Consider the following 20,844-nt stretch of genomic DNA (forward strand, 5'->3'; position numbering starts at 1 on the left):
ATAATTGCAGTAGCCTGTACTAGGCTGTAGACTAGGATGTACAGTGTAGTGTAGGGGATCCGACTGCTTGGTTGCGCTTCGTTTAATTAATAGCTACAAGTCATTACGCACGTGACATCGTTAGCTGGTGTGGAGGGGGGGGGGGGGAGGTTGGGTGGAGCTTTGCAAACAGAGAGACGACCTTGTGTAGTACTAGATCTACATGACTGCAGACTGTAGACTGTGGTAGACTCTACATGTATACATGTAGTACCGGTCCCGGAGCTAGCTCTGTGTGAATGTAGATCTACCAGGCGACTACTTGCCATGATCGTGGAGATACCGTATTATCTCTAATATAAGCACGGTCCTTTATTTTTTCGATGTACCTCCTCCCCGTGCTATTATTGGAGACGTTCCTTTATTGGAGACTGTTCCATTATTATTTCAACTTCATTTCAGAGGCTTGTTGCTATGCCAAATTCATGTCAGACACACACATTTCAGGGTTTTTCGCCGGTAGAGATAATGAATTTACACAGTGCGCTTATAATGGAGACTGAGCACTTTATTTTTTGAATGCCGCCCCAAGGTGTTCTATTATTGGAGACGTGCTATCATTGGAGACTGTGCTTATACCGTACTGGCAATATAATATGTTGCCGCAGTGAGGCCATGAAGCGTTACATTGGCACATGTTTGCCGCACGCAGGGCGTTACTTGCAAAGTCGCACAGGAGCCGTTACACAGGTTTCTATATTGCCGCAGTCCTTTTTTTGCTATTGCCGCATCACTTTTTGCTATTGCCGCATCATTTTTTTGCTTTTGCCGCATCATTTTTCCTTGTGCAGTGCAAACTGCAATGAAAAGATCGCCGCACCCCGCCGGACGCGCGTTACGAACTCAACGAAAATTTGTCGCACTAGCCTGGTCGCGCGTTACGCCGCACCCCCCCCCCCCCCCTGCGTTACGCGTTACGCAGCAACATATATTGCCAGTACGGTATTAGAGATAATACGGTACTTGTAGTTGTAGTAAGTCCAGGACATGTCGACAGGGACCTACCAGTCCACCACTGGCACCAGTCCACGGACCGATTTAGCGCGCTGGTGTATCAAACCAACTGACACAGTGACAGTCTTGTCTGCAGAGCTAGACAACCAGATCACGCGTCCCAAGCAACCAAGTGACAGTCCCGAAAAGGCGCGAGGCTCCCTATCTCCTCCCTGCACCTGTCTGCCCTCGAGTACCCACGACTCGCACCACTGAGCGAGTGTATGTGATAATCGACAACGTACACGTACATGTAGCCATTCAAACTGCGACCGGCCAAACAGTGTTGATTCTCACAATGTGAGGTGTGGGATTCACCACTACTGACTAGGCCTGTGTTCTTGGTCTCGTAAGCTTTGGAAGCTAATAGGGAGGTTCTGCTCTACGTTTTGGGAACGCGACGCAAAGAATCACGCGAACTTTCTTCGCGTTCCCGTAACGTAAAGAAATGCTGTTCTGCTCTACGTTTCACCTAGAGAAGTCACGTGGAATGTGTACAGGGAATTTCCCCTTCCATATTTGGCAGTTTTCTGCATGCAGTTGATCGATACCCAGCAAATCCGTACGCATTTTCTCTGCGTGTGCCACAACGTAGAGAACCCCATCTCCGCGTAGAAATCTGGAGCCAAAACACGCGAAGCCGTAGACTCTAACCCAGACACCTGCTCTCTACGTGATTTCTCTACGTTTCACGTATAGCAGAACCTCCCTAATGTCGTGAGACAGTCACAGAGAGGCCTTGTAGACAGTCTACCAAGCCTGGTCCAAGGTTGAGTATGTGTCATCGCTTGCCGACAGCGAAAAAATCCTACTACAGTGGTCCCTCTATAATCCGGCACCATTTGTGCCACGAAAATCTGCTGGATTAGGGAGGGTGCTGGATTAACAAATCTGATTTACTGCTGCAATGTGCATGAAGAGGACATTTTGGCTACTGAAAATTGTGCTGGTTTATCGAGGGTGCTGGATTATAAAGTGCCGGATTAGAGAGGGACGACTGTAGTACTACAACTGTCCAAGTACAACTAACGAAGTACACGCGCAAGTACTGGCGTAGACCTACGCCAGTACTTGTACTTAAAGGGGAAGTTAAGGCAAAAATTAAAATTTCAGCAGTTGTAGTCTTCGGGGTGCTGAGTCGAATGGTCTTGGTCCGAGAAAGCTGAGACGCTCCCTTCCTACCTGAATCCCAATTGAACTCGCGCACTTCCACCGAAACTGGGTGACTGCGCCCTACTAGATGGGGATTTGTATGCAAAATGTCACTAAAAGCGCCATTTCGTTCTTATAAAAGCACGGATGACCGCGATTGGCCCATATGTTGTAGTCTTTTGGACGCTGAGTCGACTGGTTTTGGTCCGAAAAAGCTGCGATGCAGCGTTCCTCCTTTATTCCCAATCGAACATGGTTGAACAAGTGGTCACGTGCTCCTGGGTGCCCAAATCACCTGTTCACCACGCCAGCAGGCAACAACTTTCACACCAAGGTTCAACTCGAGTTCAACTCGAGTGACAGGACTGCACCCAAAAAAGGTCAAACAGGCTAGTAAGTTGTACCCTGCAGGCACGGTGACCAGGTGACTGGTGTACGCAGGAGCACGTGACCGCTTGTTCAACCATGTTCGATTGGGAATAAAGGAGGAACGCTGCATCGCAGCCTTTTCGGACCAAAACCAGTCGACTCAGCGTCCAAAAGACTACAACATATGGGCCAATCGCGGTCATCCGTGCTTTTATAAGAACGAAATGGCGCTTTTAGTGACATTTTGCATACAAATCCCCATCTAGTAGGGCGCAGTCACCCAGTTTCGGTGGAAGTGCGCGAGTTCGATTGGGATTCAAGCAAGAAGGGAGCGTCTCAGCTTCCTCGGACCAAGACCATTCGACTCAGCACCCAGAAGACTACAACTGGTGAAAATTTGATTTTAGGGTATACTTCCCCTTTAACTACTTGTCTCACCCCTCAAGGCCTCATGCTCTCAGTAGGCACCGGCGGATTATGCCGGCTAAGGGCCTGGTCAGACTGCGGCAAAATCGAAATAATCCTAGGATTATAATCCGAATCTCCATAGTAACTTGCCGCCAGAGCGGCAAAAGCGAAAGTTGACGCTCCAAAAAAAAGCAAGAACGTACCACGCTTTTCCGCTCCAAACAGGATTTGACGCGGATACGCCATTGACGCTGATAATCACTGATTTTTTATCTCAATATCGAGGAGCTAATTGGCCACGGACAACACCAAAACTCATAAGGATGGTTGCAAGGATTGCACTGAAGGTGTTGGCGATCCACAAGGTGAAGGAATTTGACGTCGTTCGTGGAGATTACCACTTGACGCTCGAAATGAAGTTTGAATTTTAATTCTCCCCACATGTGTAGTGTGATCGCGATTCTAATTATAGCAATAAAAACTGCTTTATGGCAGTTTTCTAAAAATTTAAAAGTTATTGTGTTCTAGTCCATGGACCCGTCTAAAAAGTAAGAAATTAACGAAATGTGATAGCTGAAAATTAAAATTTCACACAAAACCTCACAATAATCACAACACTTGAAATGCTGCTTTCAACACTAAACTTGTTTTGCACCAACAATTGGCAACATGCATGCATAGGAAAGAGGATCACGAGGGGAAAAGGTCTTCTTCATGTAGCTTTTCATTCTGTGTGTGATTATTGTGAGGTTTTGTGTGAAATTTTAATTTTCAGCTATCATATTTCGTTAATTTCTTACTTTTTAGACGGGGTCCATGGACTAGAACACAATAACTTTTTTTAGAAAACTGCCATAAAGCAGTTTTTATTGCTATAATTTCTTTTGTGTTTTCTATCACCAATCAATGGAATGCCCTATCTGTCCCTCCAGGAACTTGCGATTCCGCGGCCGCGTTGTTTTCCGCGATTTGAACAAAAGTCCGTGATATCCGCGATATTTGAAAAATCATCCGCGTTATTGTAGAAAACTGTCCTTGATACTTGAAAAGCACCGCGATATTTCGAAAAGCAACCGCGATATTCGAGTCTTTCTTCGATGTTGTTTGGTTCTTGAAGCTCGTCAGTAGTTTACTTGTGAGATCGACACCAGAATGGAGAAGTTTCTGGGCAAATCAGCGGCTGACAAGTCACAAAATAAGGCTCGCGTTGAGTGTTGTCCGAGGATGGAGGAAAGCTGTCTTGCAAGCTCCTGTCAGGCAGTTGAACACAGTCAGAGCAGCACACGTTCTGTTTTGTCATGCATGATTTATGCTGTACGACTCGTACATCGTACACCACTACAGTACAAGTACCAAATCGGCCGCAATTTCCGCAATTTTATCGCAACTTTTTCCGCGATATTTCCGAAATGTCTCCGCAAGTTTCTGGAGGGACAGCAATATGTAAATGATTGCCTTCACATCATATCAATACCGTATTATACGCATTTTTTGGATTGGATTGGTTTATTTAACGTCGAATAACAAACAGGCAGTGTTGCCTTATTACATGAGATCGACTAAGTTACAGGCACACAAATGTAAGGAAAAGATTAAAAAGAAAGAAAAAAAGAAAATAGAAAAAATGAGTAGGATTTAAGGCAGCAGCTAGCTAGCAGAGGAAAGATTGCATAATTATTTGATCAGTGAGCAACGCATTGTAAAGTCGGTGAATTTTTCAGGTGGGGTAAGAGAGCGGTCCGGAATTGACCTGGTTTCTTCAGTGACCGTATAGATGCAGGCAACTTATTCCAGAGAGCGGGACATTGATATGAAGGGCTGCGTGTGGCAGCGGCAGATATGATCCTCGGGAAAAGAAAAAAAAGTTGCAGACAGGAAGGGAGCAGAGCAGACAACACGCACAGCTCGCTTGAGAAGTTTCTCAAGACGATCACGTTGTGCAGAGGAAAGGGAAGAGGAAAAGCTGTTGCATGCGTATTGGAATGTGGGTAAAATTATACATCTCAAGTAGGTTGAGCGGCATGGCATTGGGAGGCACTGCCTGTGGCGGAAGAGAATGGCAATCTTTGAGGACACTGTCTTGGCTAAATGGTCAACCATTGTGTTCCATTTCAGGTCGTCATCGATATGCAAGCCCAGGTACTTGGCGCTTGTCACTTGCTGGAGGAGTGTAGCTGCACAGTGCACATTCAATGTCTTGTCGTCATGACGATTGGCAGGAATAAACAATATTTGTGTTTTTCGACTATCCAGGATTAGGTTGCGCTCACCAAGCCAGTTGCTGAGATGGGTGATGGCTGAAGACAGGTTGTGTGACAGCACTACCTTGTCCTTCCTGCTATCGTGTAGCATGATGTCGTCCGCGAATTGGGTTACCTGGACGGCAAACTGAGCCACTTCACTGGCCACATCCCCGACATATATGACAAACAATAGTGGTCCCAGTACAGACCCTTGGGGAATCCCACTTGAGCATGTGAAAGATGAGCTGCTGTCGCCGCTGATGACGACTTGTTGTTGACGATTTGAGAGGTAGTCGCTTAACCAGTTCAGGGCTGTGCCGGAGATTCCAAGCTGGAATAGGTCTTCGACAAGTGTCTGATGCTGGACCTTGTCAATGGCCTTTGACATGTCCAGGAAAGCAGCGCCAGTTGACAGCCCGTCATCTCGGGCTCTTAGGAATTTGTCTGTAACCATTGTGAGAGCATCTTCTGTAGAGTGCTGGCGTCTGAAGCCAAATTGACAGGAAGGGTAAAGATTATGTTCAGCCAGGTATTGACTGAGTTGCTCATGGACGATACGCTCAAGCAGCTTGGAGACTATAGGGAGCAAAGAGACAGGTCTATAGTTGGTGGGTTGACTGGGGTCACCACCTTTGTAGACGGGAGTGATGTTGGCGATTTTCATGCTCGGTGGCAGCTGGCCTTCGGACAATGATTTGTTGAAGATGAGCATCAGTGAGGGTGCAAGAAGGTCAGCGCATGATTTAATTGATGTGCAAGCCTTTTCTTGCAGAAAATGGCACTAGCATGTTCTTCTGCGGGGAAACATGTGAGTAGTGGTGGACCGTGGTGATACTTTTTTTATACGGAGGTCATTCTGTGCATGTTGCTGTAGCAGAATTTCATGACTGTCATAAAATTGTCTTGCCTTTCAGATATTTCAGATTTCCCCACCCTCGATCAGATTTATTTGAGAAATGTAACCAGGTGCGTGTCGCAGATGTTTTTGTTGATTCTGTGTTTATAATAGTTTATAATCATGGGGTATCGTGATAAGGTCATCCTGCATGATGCAGCATCATATTGCACTGAAATCGTAACCCTGTTGATGTCGATACAACTTTTGGAAGTAGTTCAATGACTTCAAACTGTTAGTCCACGATTTTCTAAAACAACACAGCAAAGGAGGAACAATAAACATGTATTAAAATGTAAACAAATACATTGTTGAGTCCGACACCTCGTTCCAACAACTACACTGATCCCGAGGATAAAAGGGGCAAGGCTATGGTTGGAGGTACTGAGAGATAAACAAGGCACTCCATAATAATAAAATCTTACACATCTTTTGGTGAGTATGAATGATATCCAGTCGAACCTCTTTAGGACGAACACCAATGCTGGAGTCTATTCGGGCATGTGCTTCGCCTGGGTAAGGACACGCCATCACGATTGAGCATGGAGCAATACTTTCAGGCACCCGAGGGGAGGTACCGTGGGAGGCCGAGGGTGACACTACCAATAAAGCTCCACACCGATCTGTCCCAGTCGAACAATGGGCACCTGCGGAGTGTTGAGGACTTGCGCCGTCTGGAGCGGATTGCTGTGGACCGTCCAGCATGGAACGCGCTGGTGAAGAGTGTTTGTGCACACCCTCGTCACGAGTAGAAACAGCCATGGCACCCTTATAAACTCATAATAACCATTCTATAAAAATATTACTATTTGAATCTTTTAATAATTATCTGGCAACTCAACCTCATACGTATAATTATCTGGCCACCCATTGACCATGATGCTACATGAGGAGACAATAGTGATGACATTTTTCCAATGAGACCAATTTTATGACGCTCCATGTTACTGAAGGACTAACTTCGATCATTGGTTTTGTAGAGCCCCATTCTCTAGGAGCTGTCTACATCTGCTTTGTTTCAATGTCCAGCATAAGCGAACGTGTGGATCAAGCATAACTGCTTGGTTGACGCTGCCGCGGGAATGCGTATAATAATAATAAACAAGGGACCGATGGTATTTATTCTGTGAGTTTGTCTTAACCTATTTTATAACCAGTGAATACAATTATTTCTCCAATAATAATAATAATAATAATAACTGTATTAGGATGACCCAAAGGCTGACCGCCTATCGTGGGGTCCGTCGCATTGAAGGATGATGGTACAAGAGAGTACAGATTGGGAAGGGGGGGGGCTACGATGAACAGGGTAAGGGCATGCCAGCGAGTAGACCTGAATACTGACAAGAATGTTTGCGCAGCTCTCTCTTGAATACATGGACAGAAGATTCCCAAGTCAATGTGGGTGGGAGACAATTCCATAAAAGGGAGGTTTTGAATAAAAAAAAGTGATTTGGATGTTGTCAAGGCTTTGGGGAGGATAATTTTGTTGGGGCGTCTCTCACTACGGGAAATATTAAAACTGAACTGAGCCAAGGTGTTCCGGTATTTGAAAATAAACTTGTGCAATGTAACTAGGCTAATGAATTGTCTACGGTACTGCAGTGATTCTAGTTTGGCGAATGCGTTCAGATCTTGCTTTGGCGTGTCGAAGGCAAATCGAAACTTACGCCGTCGCAAGTACGACCTGATGAATCTTGCTTGGAGTTTGTCTAGCTCACACAGATCAGAAGCAGGTAGCCGGTACGCCCACACCACAACACCATACTCTTTAACGGGTCGAACGTAGCTCTTGTAAAGGAGCATCATGGCTTTGGGAGTAAGGCGCTGGGCCATGTAACATAGCAACGTAATTCTCTGTTTGAATTTTCCACTCATATCTATGTAATGCTGGTGGAAGTTCAGATTAGCGGTGAAGCGAATTCCCAGATGTTTCAGCACATCGGTACCGTTGAGAGGAGCCCCATCTATTTGGTATGCTGCAACTGTGGACGGCGATACCGACTTGTAGGAATAGCTGATGACAGAGGTTTTCGATGGGGAAAACTCGCCTCCTCTAGCTCGAGCCCAGGTTTGGCACGCTTGTAAATCGGCTTGCAGTGCTGGGCTGGACGGAGTGTGTTCGTATGGGTGGAGTAAAGTCACATCATCCGCAAACAGGAAGGTATGGGAATGCATTATGGTAGTAGGTAGGTCATTAATGTAGATTAAGAACAAGAGAGGTGATAAATGTGAGCCCTGCGGCACACCACAGTTGGTGATCTTCGGTAACGATGTGCATGACCCAACTTGTACCGCTATCTGTCTGTCCTGCAAGTAGCTCCGTATCCATGCAGTGACTTTGGGGTCTGAGAACCTACCGATCTGATCAAGGAGAGTGGAGTGGTTTACTCTGGCTTTGCAGAAGTCGAGGGAGACTAAATCGAAATTTGACTTCTTGTCAATGTAGCATGCCAGATATTGCGTTAGAATAACCAGCTGGTCTGTGGCGGATTTGTCTTTCACATAGGCAAATTGTTCACTGCATATTTTCTTTGTTGCGCTGAGGTATGTATGGAGCTGATTGGCGACTAGTTTTTCAAATAGTTTTGCGATGCATGGGAGAAGGGATATTGGACGATAATTCGTTGGCTGAGTTGGGCAGCCTCTCTTCTTGAAGATGGGGATGATTGTTGCCATTTTCCAAGCCTTGGGACACACACCTTGTTCTAGACTGTAGTTGAACAGGATGGACAGAGGCGTACAAAGAAGATCCGCACATTTGCTGAGAACAGAGTTTGTGATACGCGTGTCAGCACACGATTTGTGCACAGGTAATGCTCTTGCAGCATCGTAGACTTGCGCAGGAGTGATTGCAGTGAACCTGAAGTGATCTTCTTCTTCACTGGCAATGGTGGTACACGGAGGTGGTTGGTTTCCGTGATGAATGTTGGGATTCTGATTGCACTGAGCGCTGAAGAAGCGACAAAGAGCATCAGCTTTTGCTTCGCTGGATGTATGATTTCCAACATCATCCTTTAGGAGTTGTATATCATGCTTCTTGTTGTGGTCCCGTTGTTGTACCCGATCCGTTCCGGGATCGGTTACCCATATGCATTCCCGTACTGTGTACATATATGGATCCTGGTTGTGCATCTTTATCTTTCGTTGTTCTATGTAAATAAACTTTAGTTGTTGTCTGGGACTTGTGGAGTGAAGTCGATCTATGGAGTGCGGGAACTAACTTGATGTTCACTCAGGAACATTACATGGTGTCAGAAGTAGCAGTTAGTCATGTCGTCTGCCAAATTTCCTGTACCTGCCCCGTTCGATTTCTCCACCCCAGAAGCATGGCCACTCTGGAAGACCCGTTTTGAACGCTTTAGTTCTTTGTCCAAATTGGACGAGGCGGACGGGCAACGCCAAGTAGACACTTTAGTTTACTCCATGGGAGCCGAAGCCGATCCTATCTTTGAGTCTCTATCTCTGTCCGCGGATGATAAGAAGAAACTCGACAAGGTACTGGAGGCCTTTGACAAGTATTTTCGCCCGGGTGTAAACGTAATCCACCAACGGACATTGTTTGAAAGGTGTGTCCAGAACCCAGGTGAATCCGTGGAAGAGTATGTGCGTCGTCTCCGTGCCGCAACCAAATATTGCGCGTTTGACAAGTCCGATGAGCGTATCCGCGACAGGTTGGTGGCCCATATGACGAACCGAGAAGTTTCGAAGAAGCTACAGCTCGAGGATCACGCTCAGCTGACACTCGAGACTGCCGTGAGCTTGGCACGCAAAACGGAGTCCGTAAACGCCGAGGTCGCCCAGCAAACGCCCCGGGTGAGCCAAGCTGCTGCAGCTACCTCACCGCAACGGAAACAAGGCAAGTCCCCTGCTTACGCAAGTTACGGATCGACGGGAAAGCGACCACAGGTCAAGTCCCAACGAGACTCGAGCAACAGTAAGAAGTGCTCGTGGTGTGGCTCCTCCAAAGACCACAAATCGAACCGTGACGAATGCCCTGCCAAGGACAAGTCTTGTAACAAGTGTCGTAAGTCTGGACACTTCGCCAGCGTCTGCCGGTCTGCCTCCGCCAGTGCAGCACACAACGATTATGTGCATGTAGCTGAGTTTGACTTGCAGTCGGACCCCGGGCCGTCGGCGAAAATTTCCTTGGAGCTGCTTCTACCCACACCGCTGACGAGCCGTGGATAGTACGACTGGATCTGTGCGGCTCACACCTCGATTTCAAAATCGACACTGGAGCTGATCTCAACATTATGACGCAGGCCAGCTACAACGCTTTATCTGCACCGCCAGTACTCAGTCCGTGCCAGACACGTATGATTGGGCCTGATGGGAACCAGCTCACGATACAGGGTGAGTTCCATACTTGTGCTGTGTTCCGTGATGTACAGTACCCAGTCACTATCCTGGTCATTGCCACTGGTGGTGTCAACTTGTTGAGCAGGCAGACATCTGAACAGATGGGCCTAGTACAACGTCTTCATGTTGGCTCTTCAGATGCCCAGCCGAAAATCGGATGCATGCTAGGCAAGCCAGTCGAGATTGAGTTGAAGCCAGACTGCAAACCATACAACTGTGTAAATGCTCGACGCATTCCAATACACATTCGCCTCAAGGTTCGCACCGAGCTGGAGCGTATGGAAAAAGCAGGTGTCATCACAAAAGTCGAGCAGCCGACCGACTGGTGTTCACCCCTCGTGTCGGTCCTCAAGCCGAACGGTAACGTGCGTGTATGCGTAGACCTCAAGCGCCTGAATGCCAGCGTCAAGAGAGAGAGCACTACCCGTTACCGACCGTGGACGACACGCTCGCACAACTCAACGGTTCTACCATATTCTCTACGCTGGACACCACGTCTGGCTTCTGGCAGATCCCACTCTCCGAGGAAGCGTCGTTGCTGACGACGTTTATCACTCCCTATGGCCGCTTCAAGTTCGAGCGCCTTCCCTTCGGCATAACGAGCGCGCCTGAGATATTCCAGCGCCGGCTACAAGGTCTACTCAGCGATATTCCCAACGTAGCAGTGTTCATAGACGACATCATCGTCTATGCTTCATCGATGGCTGAGCATGATGCTGCTCTGCTCGCCGTCGAGAACCGACTCCGCGATGCCGGTCTGACACTGAATCCGAACAAGTCTAAGTTCAGATGCACGTCCCTAAAGTACCTGGGCCATCGGATCAGCGACAAGGGTGTCCACCCTGACCCAGCTAAGCTGGATGCCATTGAGCGCCTCGCAGCACCAGCTGATGTGGAAGAGCTCCGTCGTGCACTCGGACTCTTCACGTACCTCTCCAAGTTTCTGCCGTCATTGTCGACCGTAGCCGCCCCACTGCGCGAGCTACTCCGGTGCGACGCGACGTGGCAATGGACCAAAGCACATGAGCTAGCTTTCACAGAGCTCAAATGCCTAGCTGCCTCAGCCCCGTGTCTCGCGTACTACGACCCGTCTGCACCGACCATCGTCACGGCTGATGCGAGCAGCTATGGATTGGGTGCTGCACTGCTACAGTTCCACGACAATGAGTGGAAGCCGGTCGCGTACGCCTCACGCACCATGACAGCAGCAGAGAAACGGTATGCCCAGATCGAGAAAGAGCTCCTCGCCTCGGTCTGGGGATGTGAACACTTCCATCAATACCTCTACGGAGCGCCCCGATTTACCATTCAGACGGACCACAAGCCGCTGGTCCCACTAATGAACACGCGTGACCTCGACCGAGTACCTCTACGCTGCCAACGTCTACTGATCAGACTTATGCGCTACGATGTACAGGCGGAGTACGTGCCTGGCAAGAACATGGTTCTCGCCGACACGCTGTCCAGAGCTCCTCTTCCTGACACGCCAGCAACCGAATCTGACCTACACAGTGACTCGGAAGCCACCATCGCCGCTGTCCTGTCGTCTCTATGCAGTCCTACCAAGCAACACGCTCTCGTTACAGCCACTGCTGACGATCCAGTCCTGCAACAAGTAATCCAGCATACCCTCCATGGCTGGCCGACCAAGGTCAACGCAGACCTGGAAGCCTACCGCAACGAACGTGGCTCGCTCTCAGTTCACGACGGTCTGCTGTACCACGGATTTCGGATCGTAGTCCCGGCATCCGAGCGCAAAGCTACACTTGCCACTTTGCATGACGGCCACCAAGGCATAACCAAGTGCCTGGCCCGTGCGAAATCCTCCGTCTGGTGGCCAGGTATCACACGTGCCATTTCACAATGCGTGCAGAACTGCCTGACCTGCACCAAGCATCGTTTTCAGCCGCCAGAGCCTCTGTCTCCAACTGTGTTTCCCTCTTTGCCATGGGAGAGAATAGGAGTCGACCTCTGCCAACATGACGGTCAGGAGTACCTCATTGCTGTCGACTACTTCTCCAGGTACATTCACGCCATCCCGCTACGGAAGACTACCTCTGGAGCCGTCATCAAGGAACTCCACGAGCTGTTCGCCATCCATGGCATCCCTCAAGCTCTTGTGTCGGACAACGGTCCACAGTTCGCAAGTGCTGAATTCGCCGCATTCACAGCCCAAATGCAGCTCACCCACCGCACCAGTAGCCCGCACTACCCACAGAGCAACGGTGAAGCTGAGCGAGCGGTTCGAACATTCAAGCGTCTCCTGAAGACCAACAACAGCCTCAACGATGCCCTACTCAGTTACAGGTCAACACCCCTCGCAAATGGCTACTCGCCAGCCGAGCTCTTGTTTGGTCGTCGTCTACGCACACACCTCCCATGTACAGCGGAATCCCTCGCTCCAAGTTGGCCTGATATTTCCAAGCTAAGGAAGTTCGAGGTGAGGCAGAAAGACCGACAGAGTGAGACGTACGACTCGTCACACCGAGCACAATCTCTGCCACCATTGACCCAAGGCGACCGAGTCTGGGTGCAAGATCTCGCTTCCGAAGCGGTGATTGCAGACCGCGTCTCCGACAGATCCTATATTGTCACGACCGACAACCTGTCCGAGTACCGCCGCAACCGTCGCCACGTCAAGTTGCTACCTGATGTGCAACCAACACCAACACCGCAGTTGAATGTCACTACATCTGCAGAACCTCCATCCGCTGATGTCGAGTTCCAGCCTACCTTGCGCCGATCAGCACGTCCATCCCGGCCGCTGAACAGACTCGACCTGTAAAAGCATTAGTCATTGCTCATGCTATGATCACTCCAGTCGCTGACGCTGATGATCGTGAACTGCATGTAGTATTTGTGTGTCTCTACCCTATCTCCTCTGTATGTATATGACTAAATATTCTTCGAGCTGTTACCTCTGTAACCTCTCTCTCTTCGAACATAAAAAGGGAGATGTTGTGGTCCCGTTGTTGTACCCGATCCGTTCCGGGATCGGTTACCCATATGCATTCCCGTACTGTGTACATATATGGATCCTGGTTGTGCATCTTTATCTTTCGTTGTTCTATGTAAATAAACTTTAGTTGTTGTCTGGGACTTGTGGAGTGAAGTCGATCTATGGAGTGCGGGAACTAACTTGATGTTCACTCAGGAACATTACACTTCTTGCCATCAATATTGCACAGGCGTTTCGCTCGTTTCCACCACAAGTAACCTCCTGTTCTACCTTTGCTTAGTGTTGATGTACCTAGTGCAGACAAGTAGGAATCTCGAGCGCGTCGGATGGTGGTTCTGTATTCGTTTCTACAGAGCGTGTATGCAGCTTTGAGGGTGGGATTACACAAGTCTCGGCGATGTTGACACGCTGTCTGAGTTTCTTGTGTGCAGTTTTTAACCAAGGTTGGTTATTTGCGTGGTATGGTTTGGAAAACAAAATTGTTGATCGACTGATGGCCATGTCTAAGGACGAGCAAAGTGCCAGGCATCTATAGTCGATGTGTGCCTCACCACCAATGCACTCCATTAAAGGCATAGTGTTCAGTCTGGTGCGCAACTTGTCAAAATCAATTTTCCGTTTTTGGATGTCGGTTTTCGTGGTGGTGGCGTTGCATGCTCCTGGTGTTGAAACTGACCTGTGGATGGTAGACAAAGCCGACCACGATATGGAGCATATGAGAGGGCAGTGGTCTGTGAGGGGCATGCCGACAATACAGGTTTTGAATGCTCGTGGCACATTTGATAGTACAAGGTCTAATGATGGGTTTGACTTACGCGAAGGCCGAGTGCCGCAGTTCGTTGATATCAGACACAGTCCAACATCATTGAAAATTGTGTTGAGCTGTCGACCTTCGGCATTCGTCTTGTCACTAATGTTCCATTCTTGGTTTCTGGCATTGAAGTCACCTGCAACCACCACGGGGCTTTGGTCGACGATTTCATGCAATACGGAAATAGCAGCAGTAAAGGACGAGATATGATGACGGGGTGGCCGGTACATACATGAAATAATGATACCGTTGATTTCCAGAGTGATCATTTCTGATGCCAAGTGTTCTAGATCTGCGCGACGACGTACGGAAAGATGTGATGCGCACAGTATGGCAACTCCGCCACCTCCTAGTGTATTCCAGTTGGTTTGGGTGCTGTCTCTGTCTCGTCGGTAAATATCGAAGCCGCGTATTGATACTACTTCGTCTGGGGTGGCCTTGTTCAGCCATGTTTCTGTTAGGCAGAGAACATCGATGTGGTGGTGATCTATGAGGTCAATGATACTAGCTAGATTGGACTACATGCTGCGGCAGTTCAAGGTGCTTAAAATGAATGGGCCTGGATGTATGGCTATATTCTTGGGCTGTGAACGATTGTGCGTGCGGGGTGAAGTGATATTATGTACATAGAGAGGAGAAGGGGGAGGACGAGGAAGCAGGGGCTCAATACATGCATTGTTAGTAGGGGTTGTGAGAATAGAATTATGTACATGGGCAGGGACAACGTTACTTGCCTGTGCCTTTGGGTCAACGTTGTCCTATGCATTGCTGTGAAGAATCTCGGCGAGACGCTCGTCAGTTAGAGGCACCCCTCCTTAGACTATCTGGTCGTACGGTAGTGAGCAGGCCACTTTCTTGCTCCTCAGCGTACGGAAAAGGGGCAACACGGCCTTTCGCGCTGCTTGCTGCTTTGGAGTGAGGTGTATGTATAATTGTGCGCCTTGGACCTTATCGCAAACATTAACCGACGTCGATAAATATGGTGGTAAAGACACACCTGGCAGGATGGCGGTAAACAACTTCATTAACCGACGTCGTCAATGTATGGCACCGGAAGAAACTAGATACCATCATTGGTATCACGTACCCACAACGAATCTCGAATACAGCGCTGTATGCCAGAACCAAGCAGACCCCACTATCCCAAGTCTGCAGGCAACGGAGACTGCTGTGGTTCGGCCATGTAGTGAGGGAAGGCGAAGAATCGTCCTCTTTCCAAGCCCTCCTAATGTCAATCAACACAACAGACATACGACGACCCCGAGGACGACCCCGAGGACGACCTCGTCTGAGATGGATCGACGTTGTCAAGAAAGACTTACAATGCATTAATCTGTCGCTTCTGGATGCTGTGCAATCTGCTTCTGATAGAGCTGCTTGGCTCGAAATTGTTAACAGATGCGTTGACCTCATGCAATGAGTGAAATGCGAACTGTCATTATTATCGGCCTTTTTGAGCTTTTTTTAGCTGAAAAAGTGCTAAAATCTGTTTGCTCATGCATGCGATCACAGTTTTCGAGTGCTCGATGGGCCTTGGCACGCCCCTTTTTCGGTGACAACAAGTAACTTAGTTGGTGAAGCTTGTACCTGGTGTACACAATGCTGCAAAAGTGGGTTTTTTGAACTTTACTTCCTATTTTGCCTTTCGTGGACCCATAAAAACTGCTTGAGCATGCAAACTTGTCTTCGTTCTCGTCTACGAACGTCGATCAAATGCTTGACGAATGGTTGGGTAAATTCAACACTGTTCTAGATGTGGTAGCGCCGTACAAACAACCTGGTAGACCCACAAGACCGCGCAAGAAGAACTGCCCGTTCATTACCCCAGAGCTCTTGGCACTCATCCGCCAGAGGAAATCAGCTTTTCGTCGATATCGCGCCAGTGGCTGCATTGACACTACATTACAGCGATGTTTACCTCTCTGAGAACTCGGTGCAACAATCTCTACCGTCGACTTAGAAATTCCCATTTCCAGAACGTGTGCCTAAAATATAAACAGAGCCCAAAGCTGTTGTGGTCCACTATCAACCACATAACTAATCGATGTCGTTCCCACATCCCTCCTGCGGTTGCAGATGACGAGTTGAACACCTTCTTCCATAAGATAGTGACTGATCCAAACCCCAGGTACGACATCCCAGATGGACCCCCGCCTCAATCTGCATTTGGTATGTTTAAGCAAGTCACTGTAACAGACGTCAGGGCAAGACTTGCCTCCCTCGACAGCAGCAAAGCACCAGGACCCGATTGTCTTCTTCCCAGGATCCTGAAGGCCACATCCAATGTTATTGCACCTTCTATATCAGCCATCTTCAATACTTCTCTTCAATCTTCGACTTTCCCTCATCTTTTTAAAATCGCTAATATCACCCCCATTCTTAAATCCCGGCAGGGTGATCACACCTCTCCGTCCAACTATCGCCCAGTGTCGCTTACGAGCATTCTCAGCAAAATTCTCGAACGTCTTGCCCTTGACCAACTGCTGCGGGACTTCGACCTGTATACTTGTCTACACGATCATCAATTTGGCTTCCGGCCCCAGCGATTAATAGTGCAGGTCATGACCTTGGCTGTAAATGACTGGACGTTGGCTAAAGATGTGGGTCATACAACCGTTGTAGCATTTATTGACTTAATCAAGGCCTTTGATCGAGTTGTGCACCAGGAACTTATCTTTACTTTGCACAGCTTAGGCATTAATAGTTCTGCCCTGAAATGGTTCGCTTCTTACCTGAACGGCCGGTACCAGCGTGTACTGTATAGCCTCTGGAACATCATCTCTTCTCCCTGTAACCCGAGGGGTTCCGCAGGGAACAATCTTGGGTCCCACCTTTTTAACCTATATGTGCGACTCTTACCTGACCTGGCTGCAGGGAGCGGTGCAAAGCTCCCCCCCCCCCCCCCGTGGTTGGCTATCACCCCTCTCTCGCACTTTGCGTGCAAATTGGTCATGAACCACGAGTTGAGTGAAATAAATATAAAAAAGCTCCTCATGTTTGCCGATGACAAGACTTTGTACGCTTCCTCACGAGATCCAATAGTATGCGCCGATGTCGTGTCCTCGGCTCTCGCTAAGCTACACAATGAACTAAGATCACTGGGCATGAGCGTTAATGTTGACAAAACCGTGGTCATAAGGATCTTGCCAAAGAATGCTCCTGACGTACAAAGACCCGTTCTTGTTGAGTTGGGCGGCACTACCTTAAGGGAAGTGAGTGTAATTCGCTGCCTTGGTATCCTTATCGATAACAAGCTCTCATTTGTTCCACACGTAGATCACCTCACCAGCAAGGTGTCACGCAAGATAGGCGCGTTGCGACGCACCTTCCGCCAAATGGCAGCATTTGCCCGTCGCCAGTACCTGCTAAGTGTGATCCAGCCCGACTTTGAGGATTGTTTCCCTGTTTACGCATCTCACCTATCAGCACAGTCCAGGGAGAGATTGTTTACCTTGTTCCGTAGAGCTGTACGAGTTACCTGCGGTGCCTGATATCATGCTGCTGTACCACTTCTTCTTGCTTCTCTTCAAATAAAACACCTTGAATATCGATACATTTATCAATTTCTTACGTTTACGTTTATTTGTTATATTGTTCAGCCTGCATCATGCTTACGCAGTCTTTTCCCTTTGCCCACCTCTAAGCGGTCAACTCGTGGAACTACAACAAACAATTTGTCAATTTGTTTGTATAAATCCATGGTAGGGTACAATTCCTTTTCCTCCAGAGCATCCCTTATGTGGAATGCCCTCCCTGGTCACTTGAAAGGAAGTGAGGACATTAGATCATTTTCTACAGAACTTTTGCACGCTCTAAATGACGACAAATTGACTATATCCCTATATCCCCTCCTTTTTGAAAATGTATTTCACCAATAAAATAAGGCTTGGAATTTTTTAAACATGAATCTCGACGGACTTGCCCCTTCTGTTCATGCATTGCCCTGCTCTAGTAATGGTTCATGACTCTGCCCAGTCCACATTCCTTCTCCGTTTCTCTCTAGTAATGGTTCATGAATCCGCCCAGTCCACATTCCTTCTCCATTTCTCTCCGTTTTTCTTTCCTTTCAGTTTCATCTTCCTCTCTGCTCTGTTTTTTTTCTCTTTTCGTTCGTCCCTCTTGATATTATTTTGTACTTTGTACTGTTGAAGCAACGAACCGAAATAATAAAACCCAAACCAAACCAAACCAATAAATGGAAGAGTGCGTATTCATTTCTCAGCTTGGGTTCATATCTGAACATGTATCATGGCTATGTTTCACTGAAAAAGAGCACTTTTTGTCTGTTTTCACTGAAAAAAGAGCACTTTTCCAGCATATTTTGAGGGACGCGAAAAGCACTAAGTGCGAGTTAAAAGAGCACCTTTGGGAAAGGGCTAGCTGGTGGTCTGCATGGTAAAGGGTTCGGAAGTCATGCAGATAATGGTTTCAATCAGGGAGTCGTAAGGGCTTTTACGACTCCCTGGTTTCAATGAAAAGGAGGGTAGAAATCATGGCAATACATTCTTCAAAGTTCTTTCCCACACTGATACAGTACTGTTAGGTACCTCCGCCCGTACAGTATACCCTTTTCCCCTAGCTGGCCTGCATGCACCCGTACTACGTCATTCTCACCTTTCGTTCCGTTGGCCTGGGTAGCTACTTGCGCACCCATGTTTGCCATAGCTACCCAGACCCTATATATATATTGCGTAGCCTCTCTTCAAATCTCTTTTAACTCTCTTCAAATAATCGCTCTCTTGAGTCGAGCTCTCTCTAGTCATAATGTAGTTGTTGCCTTGCGTTGTGTCAGAATTTCCAACAATGGCGCTCAACAGTACATGTAGCAGAAGATGCGAGTGAATCTGTAAACGTCTCACTTAGTCGGTTAAGGAATAATCCGTCTCTTTATTAGTAAAGAAGCAGTTCTATACAGTAAGTAGAATAACAGGTGCTAAGGGTAGCCGTGAATAGTAAGTGCTAGAATTTGCACAAGCTGTGCAACTGATAGGCGTGCACAAGCTGTGCAACTGATAGGCATGCACAAGCTGTGCAACTGATAGGCGCGTACAAGCTGTGCAGTGATAGGCGCGTACAAGGTGTGCAGTGATAGGAAGGCAGGAAGGAAGTAGGTACCTGTATATACATTATTATGCTGTTTTGTTTTTTGCGTGTTTTTTTCTTTCTTTGAGTTGAAGTTTTTGGAACACTTGGGAAAAATATTCATTGTGTTTATTTTGCCCGTAAAAGAGGCTGTATGAAGTGATAGGAAGGCAGAAGAAGGTGTAACGGTTACACCATCCCCCTCCTCTCGATTGTGCAATACGAGTCGTACTAGTAAAAGGAAATCAAATCAAAGCTGCTAGAACTCAATACAAACAGGGAAAAACACAATAGAATGAAATTAATACTTAAACAATTCAGGATAAATTCCTTTTATAAGTTCTAATCGGAACAATGTCTCTTCCGTACTCGTCCTTGAGAAAGTCTCTGGCTCCCAGGTTGTCTCATCTCAACCCTTCCACTTAAGGTAGAAGCCTGGTCGTAAATTTCGGGATCCAAAACTTAAAAACGTAAGCAGCCATGGGTGGTTGGATAGGGCCCCTCAACGTTGCCCTGGAATTTGTCACAACGGCATGAGTGGGCGTTGTCTCACAGACTCCCACAGACCGAAGTCAATTTTTGAATTTTTTTAGGTTTAGGGCGTTCTACGACTACGAGGTCGTACCTTTGATACAACATCCAGTGCTGGGACCTCCACAGCAAGCCATTTCCACAGCGCTGCAAACCAAATCCAGGATGCCCTCACAAATCGGCAAAGACTACCACTCACGTTCCACTACTGCCCAGTACTGAATCCTACTAGTACCTGAACTTCTTGACACGACTCAAACTTGCCAAAGTCACTAAATCAACGTCAACTACAATAATCAAGCCACATATCTGCAACGTCACGAGACGCATTGACTGTTAGAGTGGGATGAATTGACTGTTAGAGTGGGATGAATTGACCAAATGCATTGTTTGGCAGAATAGTATGTGTTTGTCAGTTATTCGTTCTCAGTGAAACTCCCGTGAATGAGAATGCGGTGAAATTTCAAATCCTGTTCGATCCTGTTCTGGATCATGTCACCGAATGCGCCCCTAATCTTTATAATCGACTGACTGCTTCAGGATTGCTCGCAGCCTGAATCGCAACCACATTGATTGCTGCAGTGCTGAACTAAAATTCATGTTGTTGCTGTTACTGTTTGCTCTTGTCTGTTATCTCGATCATGATTGGCCGTGATGCTGGTGGTGGTGGTGGTGCTGCCGCTGCTGCAGGTGTTTTGGTCGGTACCGTATCGCTGATCACGGAGATGTGCTTGCTTAGCGTGGATGTTCGTAGTCACTTCAGAAAGGTTTGTGGCACTAGTGCATACCTAGTACCACCTGCTATTGGCTTGTGATGGTCGTGCTGTTACTAGTGTTGGTGGTGCTACTGCTTGTGTTGGTGGTGCTGGTGTTGGTGGTCCCTTTACTGGTGCAAACTTTGGCAGTCCCTGGTTCTAGTATCGCTGGGATTATAGCTGTTCCTGTTAGATTGTGTTGCTGCTATGCCTTTACTTCAATGTGTTGCTAGAAAAGCTTGGCT

General features: G+C 47.7%; 2 protein-coding genes across 2 annotated transcripts; both read left to right on the plus strand.

The window, feature by feature from the left end:
* Positions 1 to 9,372: 9,372 nt before the first annotated feature.
* On the plus strand, positions 9,373 to 10,290 carry LOC135829257 (uncharacterized). The gene has a single exon (XM_065341659.1). It carries the CDS (start codon positions 9,373 to 9,375, stop codon positions 10,288 to 10,290), a length of 918 nt encoding a protein of 305 aa, XP_065197731.1.
* A 65-nt stretch (positions 10,291 to 10,355) lies between these two features.
* On the plus strand, positions 10,356 to 13,246 carry LOC135829258 (uncharacterized protein K02A2.6-like). The gene is made up of 2 exons (XM_065341660.1): positions 10,356 to 10,832; positions 10,973 to 13,246. Exons 1-2 carry the CDS (start codon positions 10,356 to 10,358, stop codon positions 13,244 to 13,246), a joined length of 2,751 nt encoding a protein of 916 aa, XP_065197732.1.
* The last annotated feature ends 7,598 nt before the right edge of the window (positions 13,247 to 20,844 follow it).

This window comes from Sycon ciliatum, chromosome 13, assembly GCF_964019385.1.
Source record: "Sycon ciliatum chromosome 13, ocSycCili1.1, whole genome shotgun sequence".
Classification (NCBI taxonomy): Eukaryota; Metazoa; Porifera; class Calcarea; order Leucosolenida; family Sycettidae; genus Sycon; species Sycon ciliatum.